The following is a 12,762-nucleotide window of genomic DNA, read 5'->3' on the forward strand; positions in this document are numbered from 1 at the left end:
AGTGGGGAGAGACCTTACAAAGGTCGAAGGTTGGGAGCAAACCCTAGGGATTCCCTAAGGACAGCAGGCACATTCATGTCTTGGGTATAGTGATGCTTACACAGGTGTTGGAACTTATCAAATTATCCACTTTAAATATGTGCACGTTTTAGTATATCAGTAATATTTTTAAAAACTCAACAGCAACTAAACAAAAGATCTGAACAGACGACACTTCACCTATAAGGTGTACAGATGGCAAATAAGCACAAGAAGATGCTCAGCATCCTTAGCCTCTAGGGAAATGCAAATGAAAACAACACGGTTCAAATGAAGAAGACAAACCCCCAAGGAAGCCAACGGCCGCTAAGCCGCCGGTGAGGATACAAACTGCACACACGCCCTGGATGACAGCCCAGCAGGTCCCTGGAGCACAAAACAGCCGATCGTCAAGTTGCCAGCACTCCACCACTGGATATTTAATCTAGAGGAACGAAAACATATGTGCAAACAAACACCTGTACCTGACTGGTCTGTTCTATTCAGAATATCGCCCGAATGCGAAATGACAACACACCCTTGAGCAATAAAACAGGAAGAAAGTATTGATGAACGCAACACAATAGACGCCTCCCCAGAAAATCAGAGCGAGTAACAGGCTACATACTGCTTGGCCCTATTCACACGGCATTCTGGAAACAGCAGGGCCAGGTAGACAGCGTGACTGGAGGTGCCGGGGGCCAGGGTCAGGTCAGGGGTGGGCTCATGACCAAGGGGCAGCGAGAGGAGGGCTCTGACCGTGGAGCGGTTTCTGTACATGTGTTGGGACTCCCTGTAAGTACATGTCTTAACAATCAGTCCTGATTGATACTGTGAGTTCACAGTGATGAAGGAAACGACTGAAGAAATAGACCAACGGGGAGAGCAGACAAATCTGAGCAGAATTCCAAGTGACCTGCAAGGCGGTGGAGCTGGACCCCTGACTGCGAGGGTGTGCGTGGAGGCAGCCCTCCTCACAGGGGAGACCCGACAACCGCCACCGTCCAGGCGATCAAGGTCATGATGACGGCACGTTCCCTGGGTCTGATGCGGTGCGATGGCCCTTTATCTTGGAGGTCTTACTCCTAGAAACCCAGACCCCAGGCTAATCTCGAGAAACACACACGGCAAATCCCAGCGGAGGGTACTCACCTCGAAACTGTCTCGGGTGTCACAGCCCAGAGGGACCCAAGGGGATGTGACCAAGTGTCACGTGGTCCTGGCTTAGGTCCTGGAAAAGGACACAAGAAAAAAACTAAGGAAATCGGAATAAGCTCCAGACTTGGGTGGATCACAGTGCTCGAGGCTGTTCATCACGGGACGACCGGGCCGTCCCCACGCACAACGGTCGCAAGGGGAGGGCACCAGCACTTTCCAGGCACGGGGCAACCACTGGGCCACCGCCCTCCTGGCCATTTTTGAGGAGGCTATTTTTCAAATAACATATATTGAACAATATTTGGGGGCTATTTTTTCTTGACCTACAGTTAATGGTATTTGATTTACCACTAAGGTATTATGAAAACCCAGTTTCCTGCCTAGATTTTTCTGGCTTTAGATCCAATTTCTCATTCCAGTTAAGGTGACTTTAAACAGATTTAATGCCAATTTTTAAGTGCTTCTCCTATTTGAAGTGATTTCCCATCTTATTTTTGCCCTAATATAAATAGACTTAAATCCATCAATAGCGCCCCCAACACAAGGTAGTCAGTACTCAGCTAAGCAATTTACTGGTAACTTTTATCATCTTCATGCTCATCGTTACTCCCAAAGCAGAGCAGCACCAGGGAAGGAAGATGCTGACCCAGCAGTCCCCTCTCTCTCATGCGGCACGGCCATTCTAGCAGGAAAACTCTGAGCTGGCCGGTCCTCCAGGCCAGGAGGCACCGAGACCCAGTCCCTCTGCACCTCCCAGGCCACACCTGGACAGGCCATCCTGAGCAGGCCCCATCGCCCTCCACCTTCCTGATCAGCTCAGACCACAGCAAGGCCCAAATCCCAGAACTGGCCCCTGGAAGTCACGTTACAGACGCGGCGGCCTGGGGGCGGTCCAGGCCAGATCACTGGGAAGCCTCCTGCTTCACAGCAGGACATGGAGGTCTGACCACCGCCCCTCCCCCATCTCTGAAATGCAGGGAGGTCCAGGGGAGTCAGCACACAGCGCGTCAGCAACAAGCCCACGACACAGGACAACCCTCTAGGTAGTCAGCCTCTCGTCACCAAGGTCCCTGTGGGTCAGCGTCCCGTCCACGGCGCTGGCTCACTGGGTGAGGGCGGCCCAGTGAGTGACACCCAGGCTCCCAGGAGTGGTCCCCCAATAAGTAAGGCCGAGGACACAGCCCCCTCCGAGGAGGCCAGACTGGCCCACAATGCTGTGGAGAAGCTGCAGGTGAGACAGGGGACAGCCTGCTGGGTGACAGCCCTACCCTGTTCCCTGCAGCTCGCTCCCTGGGCCAAGGAAAACGCACCAGCCGCCCTGCCCTCCTGCAGACTGCCAAGCGTGGGCCCAGCCCAGGGAGGACCTGGCCCCAGCACCAGCCCTGGCACCCCCCCCCCCGCCCCCGTGCCTGCAGAGCCCCGGCCAGGCCCGGGTGCAGCGGCAGGTTTGCCCAGGGAACTCAAACTTCACAAGGAAACCATCTCTGGAGTGGGCTCTGCGTGGCCATTCGGAGTCAAAGGCGTGCTTCATAGCCCTCCTGAGCCTGTGCACGGCCAGGGCCCCTTCCCCTTTGAAGCCTCTGGTGAGTGATTGAAGCGTCTCCTTTCTGAGGGGCAGATAGCACAGTGTAATCTGACTCTAAGCCCCGGGATAAAGGTAGTTTGTTTCCTCTCAGCCTTTCTGTCAACACCTCCTCAGTAATTAGCCCTAATTATTACCAAGGGCCAGCCTCCCATTCGGTTATTAAATCAGAAATAGTATCGTGGCCGGGCATCTGTCAACGCCCGGCTGGCGACCTTGGATTCACTGAATCCTCTGTCAGTATCCGTGGCTTCAAAGATGCGGATCCTGGGGAGGGGTTCCGGGGAGGCAGCTCCCTGGCCCGGGGAGGGGGTGGGGAGGAAGACAGTGTCACAAGCGGCCCCGTGCTTAGCGGGCCTCAGAGCCCATTGGGGAGGCGGGAACCGGGCACCATCCCTACACTGCCTTCCCCCAACCCAGCCATGCCTGCCTCCCGGGGCCTGATGTGACCATGTGTGTGTGGGTGGGGGGAGACCAGGAACACCCCCATAGCCCTTCCCCAGGCCTGCCTGCCTCTGGCACAGCGTCGCCCAGGAGCCCAGGTGGTAGCCTCAGTTGTGCCCGGTTGCGCACGGCCTGAGGCTGGCAGGCCCGTGCTGGCTGTTCTGCAAGTGCACAGGGAAGACTCCTGAGCCCAGCTGGCAGGAGCCCCCTGAGTCCCGACTACAGCCTACTCACCCCGCCCCCCGTGGGCAGGGCACCTCCCCGTGAGCAGGAGGGTCCACAAGCAAACTCGGGGATGGCTGTGGACATGAGTTTCCGAAGTGGAGCTGAGTGCTGTGCTCCTGAGGCCCGGGGAGGACAGCCACCCACCCGTCCTGGGCCTGAGCTTCTTGTTCCATCCAAGAGAAGCAAGTCACCTGCTCCTGCAAAGCCTGGGAGGGGCGCTGCTCCCTCTGGCAGGATCCACTGCTCAGGCAGCAGCAGCGCTGACCTCACCTCCCTGGGGCAGCATCCCAGGCCCTTGGGCAGCTGCCAGCAATTCGTGTGAAGCCCCTTGGGGGCTGTGAGTGTCCCTTCCAACTCGCCCCGTGTTTGGGGAAGATGGCCACGGAGGACCAGGCTCCTCCGCTGGGGTCAAGGTCCACGTGATGTGATGGGTGCCTGGGCAGAGGTGAGCACAGCCTGTTCTCCCCTAAGCACCTCTGCGGCCTGACCAACACAAGGTACGAAGGGCTTCCTACAGCTGAGGGCTTGGAGGCGCCAACTGGACTCCTTGGGATGGAGGGGCAGGCCATCCTTGCCGGGCCAGGAGGAAATGCCAGGGTGAGGAGCCACTGGTCCAGGAGCTGGAGATGGCAGGAAGGAAGGCCACTTGGGCGTTCTCAGCCAGCCTGCCCGGCACTTGCGGGCTGGGGTGGGACCGACCAGCAATGGGCTGCCGCCCTGGTTGTTCCCGGTGAACGCACAGAAAAGCTCCATGTTTTACAGGAAGTGGGACCATTCCCAGGCACCAGCACTGGCCTCTGGGTCCCACTTCTGCCAGGCAGGATGGTCCACAGGGGCCAGTTCCCCAGGGCTGACAACAGTGCCCAGACGGCCCTCCCCAGGGCCTGGGACGGGGCCGATGCCCGCAGGCTGGTGCCCAGGAAGCTCCCGTGAACCCAGTCCCACTTGGAGAGGGGCCCCTAAGCATGGTGGTGGTGAAGGGCGTTATCATTTGAGGCCTCTTGGGGGCCGATGTGGCACTCCCAGTGGCCAGCAGGCGTCCCTGCACCGTGGCTGCACTTCTGCCATCCGCACAGGCAGGTGTAAGGGCGCGGGCTCACTCCCGACTGCTAGCCCAGGCCGGCACTGCTCAGACGCACAGGTGGAAAGCAGCCAGGGACGTCCCTCTTCACCTTCTTACGGCCCCGCCAACAGGGAGACAGGGCACCCAGGGAGAAGGAACGGGCTGTCAAGGGCGCCCTGCAGGCCAGGAGATTCCAGAGTCACGTGAAAGGAATAATGTTTAAACTTGGGAATATAGAGTAACGTCTTCGAACCCTCTGTAGGGGTCCCAGATACAGAACAACTGGGCACATCCTGCTCGGGGCTGGAGCAGCTCTGCACACAGGGGCGACGTCAGAAGGATGCTCATGACAGCACTGCCCAAGACTGCAAAGATGGGAAACAAAGAAATCCACGTCGGGCGTTCTGATGGCCCAGCTGTCTCCCCCAAGTTCCCATGTTGAAGCTCTACTCCCAGCACCTCAGACGTGGTTGTGTCCAGAGGCTTCAAAGAGGGGATTAAGGTTCAATGCGGTCATATGGTGGGCCCTGATCCAATAGCACCGGTGTCCTCATAAGGAGGCGAGGACACAGACACACTGAGGGAGACCGTGGGGGTACACACAGCAAGGTGAGGAGCCTCGGGAGCAGCCAGCCCTGCCAACACCTCGATCTCGGATGCCCAGGCTCCAGGACTGGGAGGAAGCACCTCCTGTCGCTTAGGCCACGCAGCCTGAGCAGGTGCGCACGGGCATCTCTCCCCACGGCCCACATGGCCCCCCTCATGGCTGCACAGCTGTGTCCCGTGGCTCGGCGCTGAGGGCCCCACCCACTTCGCGGGAGGGCGCAGCGGCTTCCTCAGGCCAGGGGAATGGAGGTGAGTGACGCGCACCACTAGTGGTTCACAGCGGTCCTTCCCCAGCCTCTGCGGTCGTGGAGAAATGTAGCCAGTGGAGCCCTGTCGGCACGGCCCGAGGGACCACAATGGACGGGGTGGCCACAATGTGGAGGTTCTGTTCCTGCAGCACACTTGGCCCGCCCTGACCAACACAGCACCAGCAGCCTGGTGACCGCACTCCTCGCTGCCGGACCTCCAGGCTGTTAACAAGGCGGTGACCCCCACTGGGCCCTCAGCCCTACCCCGCCCCCTTGAGGACCGGTGATTCCGATGGCTCATGGTTCAGCCGAGACCGTGGAGCGAGCAGCTGCCACCGGCACGCGGGCCAGGGTTCAGCGTGCCCAGAAGCCTCCTGCGGTTCCCGGCACCTAGAACGTCTCGAGTCCTGGAATCACAGCAGAAAATCTGCCCGTACCTCCCCATGGTGCTTTTGTGACTTTTTACCGTTAACTCTTTAATCCACCTGGAGCACGGCTGGCACAGAGTGAGTTTCACTGTTTTCCAGACAACTGACCAGCTGCTCCAAGTCCTCTCACTGAATGATCCACTTTACCCCCATTAATTGGAAACAGCCCTGCCAGAGTGAACTAAACCCCTGTATTTATACAGCTTTATTTCCAAGTTCTCTGCTCATCCTTCCACACCAACTTCCACGTCCTTTCGTTCCTGCAGCTTTAAAAAATGTTCTGTATCTCACAGAACCTCGTCCTCAACACTTCCGGTGTTAGAAGTTTCCTTGGACACGGGCGCTTTACAAACCTTCCCACAGTGCCCACCGTGTCCCAGCTTTAGAAAATGAGACCTCCGGGTATTTCCAAGGGAAGCGAGGGACAGACACAATGGTCTGGAAGGCACGCCCCAGCACAGCCCGCCTTGAGCACATCCAGCAACCCTGCCAGGCCCAGAGCACCTCCTCCGGGTGGGCTGCCTGCATGTGCAGAGCCGGGAGTGGCCATGACCCAAGGGCCCTTCTGCCACACACAGCAGAGCCCCCTCTCCTGGCCCTCTGTGTTCCTTCTCCCCCCCAGAGGAGAGCAGCTGAGTCATCACATCTGCCCAAAGGCAGGGCACAGTGCCAGCTAAAGACGGGGCAATCACTTTGCGGAACCAAAGGCGCTGCCTGTCTGGAAGGCCAGCGCCCTCCCACCCTCTCCCGACCCCAGGAATGGGTGACCTTGCCCTCACAACTGAGGCCTGCCCCCCCCCCCGTCCTTTTCTTCATGGCCAGGTCACAACAACAGAACCCGTTTTCCACAGGTCATCTGTCCAGTCTCTCCCCAAAGCCCCGAGGCCTGCCGTGGCAGAGCTGACCCTGAGAGGTATGCTGGACCATAACCCAAGCCTGCAGGAACTGTCTGGGGCCCGAGGGGGAAAAGGCCTCCAGTGAGACCGGGGGTCAGAAGGGAAGATGGCAATCTTGGGCTGAGGGAACTCACTCCAGGTCCACTAAGTGGAGACGGGAGAGGCAGCCTGTGCAGAGGGCTGCTGACTGGGCCACCCGCCCCAGAGGGCGGCTCTGGGGCCCCAATGTTGCCAACGACACCAGACCCACAGGTGGGCCAGGCCACAGCTGACCAGGACAGCCTGCAGGAGGGGGGCCCGGGCCTGAGCAATAGCAAGGGGGCAGCAGTGTGACCAGGCTGGGCTGGAACATCAAAATTTCTCCACTGGATCAGAACCAAGGGTACACACTGATTTCTTGTCAGCTTGCTTGTTTCACTTAGGGGCTATTTCAGCTTCCCACCTACTTCTAAGACTCGCAGCTGTTTTACTTACGAGGTGTTTGTGCCATAAAATAACTCACAAATAAAACCACCTGAACCCAGAACCTTTTCAAGCAAATTACTAAAAGAAGTAATCCCAACAATGTCTATTTTACTTAAAATTTTTTACCAGACATTTATTACTTTCCTTCCTAAAATGACTTTCTGATTGCAGCTGTATTTCCACTTCTTTTTCTTTCCTACTCTCCAGGAAGGTGTTTTCTTTTCCCAATTATAGGACCCAAAGGGGCCTGAAATGTCTGCCTATCTGCCCCTCGGAGCAGATGCACTGTGCCCCTCCTGTGCTGACCTGGGCTGGAGGAGCCTCCCAGTCAGCTATGTTACTAGAAAACCCTCCCTGTGCAGAGCGGGTCCTCCTTCACTCCACCCTCGGGCCTGGGGACTCACAGCCCTGGTCTGCTGCCTGCTCCTCACTTCACTGCCAGCCTGGAAGCTAGTTCTCAAGGCCACACTCCTCCCACCAAGCCTCCCACTCCCACCCATTCAGTCAGACCCTGCAATGATCCAAGCCCCTGTCATGAACCACACCTGCAATGCTGACCGGGTGCTCGCTGCTGGGCCCAGGCTCTGCTCCCACTGATGCACAAGGACTCACTCAGCCATGGATCCAACTCATGTTTAATAGCACCGATTGTGTAGCAGGGACACGAGGTTGACTGATGGAGCCCTACCCTAGGGACTCACAGTCCATCCAGAGACACAAGTCATTACAGCGCTGGGCGTGAGTGCTGAAGCAGCCAACTGCACGAGTGGGTGTGGAGGCAGGACTGCTGAAGAGCAGAGGGGAGGGCAGCACGGGCCAAAACAAGACTAGATGCTAACACAGCAGGCAAATGCCTGGAAGGGAGCTAAGACTGGCAAGGAGGCCCCCACCCCACCCTCCTGCATCAAAGCTGTCCCAGTGGGCCAGGGCTGCTGGTAAGCCCATACATAGGGAAGCACCCTTCTCTGCCAAGACACCCTCCCACTTACACTGAATAATGAAAGCAGCTGCTTCCTCCATGCAGCCTTCCTTAACTTCCAGTCCAGAGGATAGGGGACACAGGGAGCAGAGACTGGGGCAGGAGTCAAAGCAGACACCACAGGAGTTAGGTCCAAAAGGGCTGGCACAGCAGACCCAGTCCAGTCCCAGCCAGCACTGAAGGCAGTGGGTTTGGGGTGGAGTAGTTACAAGGACTGTACAAACTTGATGGGGACTGACCTACGCAACTCTTTCCAACTAGCGGGAACAGGCCAGGTGAGAAGGCACTCCCCAACAAGGTGTTGGGATGCAGCCAAGAGCCCAGTGGGAGGCAGCCTCTGGGCTACTGACGGAGTTGGAGAATGAGGGGAACAGGGCAGAGGCCGTTGTCCTGCTGTGCCCTGGGGTGGGGGTTTAAGGAGAGCTGTTTGTGCTCAGACATGGTAGTCGCCAAACAAGTGCATCTCCTGCCCAGCACAGGGGCAAGTGGACAGGGCACTACCTGGTGTACCCCATCTAGAGTTAGCTGGCAATACCCCACTGTCCTGACAGGGGGCCGTGGGGTTCCCTGGTCACGCAGGCCACTTCATGACAAGGGGGCACTGCCACACCTGCCCAGGCCGTGTTCGGAATCCAGTGCCGTGGGTTGGGGCGTGGGACAGAATGGTGGTTCTCCTGGGGTCGCTGGGGTGTCCACTGCCCCCTGTGGGGTACCTATGGATGCCTCCTGGCCCGCCTCTGTCTCAGAAACCTCTTTAGTTTTCTGGGGTCCTGGACCCCCTGGGTTAGTGGGACCTAGTTTCTGGGCAGGGGGTTCAGCAGATTCTGCAACTGCAAGGACAGGTTTGGGGGCCGCCTCCCCTGGCTGGGAGGAAGACGGCCCCACGGGACCAGGACTCGTGCTGCCTGCAGAGCTGGACAAGGCAGGAGGCTCCGCAGGCCCAGGGCTGCTCTCCATGGCTAGCAACTGCTCAAATAGAGTATTTCTAGATGTGGAATTGGAACTAGAAACAGTGGGGGTGGCCAGAGCAGCGGGGACAGACCTGGGGGGAGTGCCCATGTTGAGGGCCAGGGCCTCTGAGAACCTAGCTAAGTACTGTCTCACCACAGGCAGCTGTGGGGCCACTGGTGGCTGGCTCGAGGCCAGAGGCAAAGAACAGAGTCCTGCAGCGTGGTACTCAGCAAAGTTGTTCGGGTTTTGAATAACTTCCTCAAGATCCTGGCAAAAAAGCTCATAGTCGTCGGGCAGGGGCAGGTCTCCATCGAGGTAGGGGGCTGCCCATGCCCGGGCTCGGCCCGTCAGGCGCCCGAGGATCTCGCAGACGCGGCTGAGGTTGTCCCGGTAGTGCTCAAAGCGGAAGGACATGTAATCGCCCAGCTGGGCCAGAAAGCGGTCCAACAGCCAAGGGGAGCCATCGAAGGTGCCTGGGTCCGAGCCGGGCACCCAGTGGAAGTCCACCCTGAGGGGTCGCGGGCCCATGCGCATTGCTGGGGGGCCCCTCTCTGCGGGCTTACCACCCACAGCACCACTCGCCGAGCTCTTCTGCTCCATGGTCGTGCGCACACACACAGGGTCCCCACAGCAGGGCCGCTCAATCCAGGGATCCACTAGGGGGGTGTACGCAACACCAGGAGTGGCCCCGTCCACCTGCCAGGGGTGTGCATTGGCGTAGTTGGCTGCTGCCCGGATGGGATTGCGAGGGCCCTGGCGCCGGCCACGAGGCATGCTGGGAGCAGACGGGAGCTGCCACGCCAACTAGAGAAAGAAGGGGGAGAGGAGGGAGGGACGGCGCCCGGAGGGTAGGCAGAAGCGGCGCGCAGACACAACGGGACAGACGGCTGCGGAGGGGTGCTCCAGGCAAGTGCTGAGTGGGGAGCTGACCACTGCGGCCTCAGAAGAGCTGAGAAGAGCTGATGGGACTGTCAGACGCAGGCCACCATCCAAGGCGATCTGTCCAAAAACAAGGTGGGAAGAGTGGGAACTAGGCCCAACCACCACCACTGGGCAGCCGACCCTGGGCCCCCACCAGGAGCTCTCCATGCAAGGGGGCCCAGAGGCCGGCCTGGGAGGTCCCAGAAGGCAGGTACATGCCACCTGGGATGTTTCAAAGGCAAGATGTGATGGCGGTGATGTCAATCCCAGGAGAAAAAAAGGGGGCCAGATCAGATCCCCCTGGGCTTCCTTGGACAGCCTGGATGGCTGTCAAAGAATTTCAGGAGAAGAGTAACAACAACAACCTTCACTGACGGCTCTAGTCACGCCCAACACTGACCCCTGACAAGGCTGGTCCTCTCGCCACCCCCGAGGCACGGTGGTGAGTGAAGTCACTCGTCTGTAACCACACACGCCAACAAGTAAGTGGCAGAGGCAGCTGACCCCACCACACGTCACCACACCAGTTACCAGCTACGCTTCACAGTCCTGTGAACCGTCTCCCAGCCGCCCAAGCACTGTACCGTCAGGTGCAGAGTTTGTCATAAAATCTTTTTACATCACAGCCCCAAAAGCATGGCAAGCACTACCTGAGTGCCTTCCAGCTTTCCCCCCACCCCCGTCCTGTGTCTCCCAGACTCATGTCGCTATTCACAATGCAGCCACCCCCACCCCAAACACATCCTCCTTGCATTCCCCTCCCTGTCAACAGCCCAGAATCCGACCCCCTGAGTTAAATTCCACTTGCTGTGTCTACTCTCCCCACCCCAAGGTGGTCCCTGCAAAGGGACTGGAGAGCAGTGGCCATCACCCCTGAGCAGCCCAAAGAGGCACAAAACAAAAAAGGAGGTGCAATTCCCGTCGGATGCAAGGAGCCCTCCCGCAGTCCAGCCTGAGAGTAGCCACCTCCCCAGTCTCCCTGCAACACGAGGTCCACTCCTGGCCTGCACAGAGCGCTCTCTGCTTCACCCCTGCTGGCGCGATTTCCCCAACAAGCCCTCCACACACACACACACCCCGCCCCCCACTGCTCCACCGGCTCCCACCTAGGAGCGCCAGTCTGCACTCACCTTCGAGGCGGCTTCCCACGTGTTTACATACCCCCATCTGCGGGAGCTCCTCCAGGGGGCACGGCCTGTTGGTCTTTCCGCCCAGGACCTCCCAGGGCGGCCTGCAGCATTCGGAGCCGCCAGGGCCCCCAGCACCTGCCTCCCCAACCCCCAACGCTGATGGCGGGGCGGGGGGTGGGGGTCTTCCACCCGAAAGCCCGTCCCATCCTAACACTAAAAACACGCTAGGGCGGCAGAGACCCAAGACAGCAGGTAAATGCCGTCCAATCCAGTTCCTCACCGAGCTCTGAAAAAACGATGACCACGAACCACTCCCGCTCCTGCCCCCTGTGAGGGTAGGCAGCCGCTACCGTGCGCGCCCGGGACCCCGTCCCGCCTGGCTCTCGCTAATTCGGGGAGCGAGGTTCCCAGCATGCCCGGCGCCGAGGGACCCGGCCCTGCCCCGGGACAGGACAGCGTGCGCCCGCGGAGCCGAGGCCGCGCCCGGTTCAGGCGCCGCCGCACGAAGCCCACCTACCTGCGGCCACGCGGCGCCACGACGGTCCGGTTCCCTCGACGGCGAGTCCGAGCGCACCTACAAAACGGACGAGACCGGCCGTCGTGAGGCGAGGCCAGGGCCGGCGCGGACCGGGGTCGGGAAGAGACGGAAGGGCGCAGACCCCAACGCACTAACCCGCCGGCCGCAGCCTGCGCCCCCAACCACGAGCAGCGCGGCTCCTAGCACCGCCGTGTCGTGCGGCCACGCCCCCTGCGTGCGCGCGGCCAACCCCTACGTCCCCGCGCCGGCTCCCGGAACGCCCCTCGCTGGCCTCCCAGCCGCGCCGCGCCTGCGCCCTGCGTCGTGAAGCCGCGGTCGCGCAGGCGCTTCCGGGCCCTGCCAGCGGAGCAGCAGGGCGCGAGGGTTGATGGGAGCGCGCCAGCTGGACGCCGCGCTGAGTGCCACGAGAGCAGGCGGGGCCGCGTGCGCAGGCGCAGGAAGGGCCGAGGCCCGAGGGCGGGTGGGGCTGCGTGCGCAGGCGCCGGGGGCGCGCTGCGCTGAGGACTGGCTTAGTGCGGGGGTATCGTGGCTTCCACCTGGCTCTAGCTGGGACTCAGGGACAGACGCCGCGACCACTGCCCTGAGTTACTGCTGAGCGTCAGGAGGGATGCTGGGGGCCGAGGGCACCAGGGAGGGTTGGCACAGAGGGGCTGCAGCGCTTCCTGGACGGAGTGCCCGCAGAGTACCCGTAGCTGGAGACCCGGCCGGGGCCGGGCGCGTACGTGCGCCCAGGAGCGACGGGGCGGGGTTGGCCCCGAGGACCGTCCCCTGAGGGTTCGGTTCCCTCGCCGTGGGCTGGCAGGCTCGACTCATCCCTCAAGGCTGGACCCCGAGCGGCTGCCCAGCCAGCGCCCCGACACAGGGAGGGCCGGTGCGGGGGGCAGCTGGTGCCCTACGTGCGAGACCTCTAGCACCTCGTGCCCCGGGGCCCCCAGGTGGGGGCAGGTTACCAGTGCCAAGGCGGCCGAGGTCACTGAAAGTGATGTAACACCAGCTCCCTTTCTGCCCTGGTCTAGCGACTTCTTCCATGAAACCATCTCTGAAATGTTATCTGCATTTACAGCCAAACTCAGTTGCTTTGATCCTTGAAACGGAATCAAAGATTACACT

General features: G+C 60.1%; 2 protein-coding genes across 3 annotated transcripts in view; both read right to left on the reverse strand.

Annotated features, from left to right (window-relative positions):
• The window catches only part of GNB1L (G protein subunit beta 1 like), a 45,751-nt gene extending 33,940 nt beyond the window's left edge, over positions 1 to 11,811 (reverse strand). The window contains exons 1-3 of the mRNA XM_068563162.1: positions 11,788 to 11,811; positions 11,632 to 11,688; positions 1,171 to 1,249 (exon numbers count right to left, since the gene is read on the reverse strand). The gene's annotated coding sequence lies outside the window, so the exon portion shown is untranslated. The remainder of the gene's footprint in view (positions 1 to 1,170; positions 1,250 to 11,631; positions 11,689 to 11,787) is intronic.
• On the reverse strand, positions 7,751 to 11,849 carry RTL10 (retrotransposon Gag like 10). 2 transcript variants are annotated; one of them, XM_068563161.1, is made up of 3 exons: positions 11,788 to 11,821; positions 11,632 to 11,688; positions 7,751 to 10,062 (listed from the first exon to the last, which is right to left on the reverse strand). In XM_068563161.1, exon 3 carries the CDS (start codon positions 9,835 to 9,837, stop codon positions 8,698 to 8,700), a length of 1,140 nt encoding a protein of 379 aa, XP_068419262.1. In that variant the 5' UTR covers positions 9,838 to 10,062; positions 11,632 to 11,688; positions 11,788 to 11,821; the 3' UTR covers positions 7,751 to 8,697. The 2 variants fall into 2 exon arrangements, with proteins under 2 accessions (XP_068419262.1, XP_068419261.1); XM_068563160.1 differs by having other exon boundaries at positions 11,632 to 11,849.
• Positions 11,850 to 12,762: the final 913 nt, after the last annotated feature.

This window comes from Eschrichtius robustus, chromosome 14 (genome assembly GCF_028021215.1).
Source record: "Eschrichtius robustus isolate mEscRob2 chromosome 14, mEscRob2.pri, whole genome shotgun sequence".
In the NCBI taxonomy this organism is placed as follows: Eukaryota; Metazoa; Chordata; class Mammalia; order Artiodactyla; family Eschrichtiidae; genus Eschrichtius; species Eschrichtius robustus.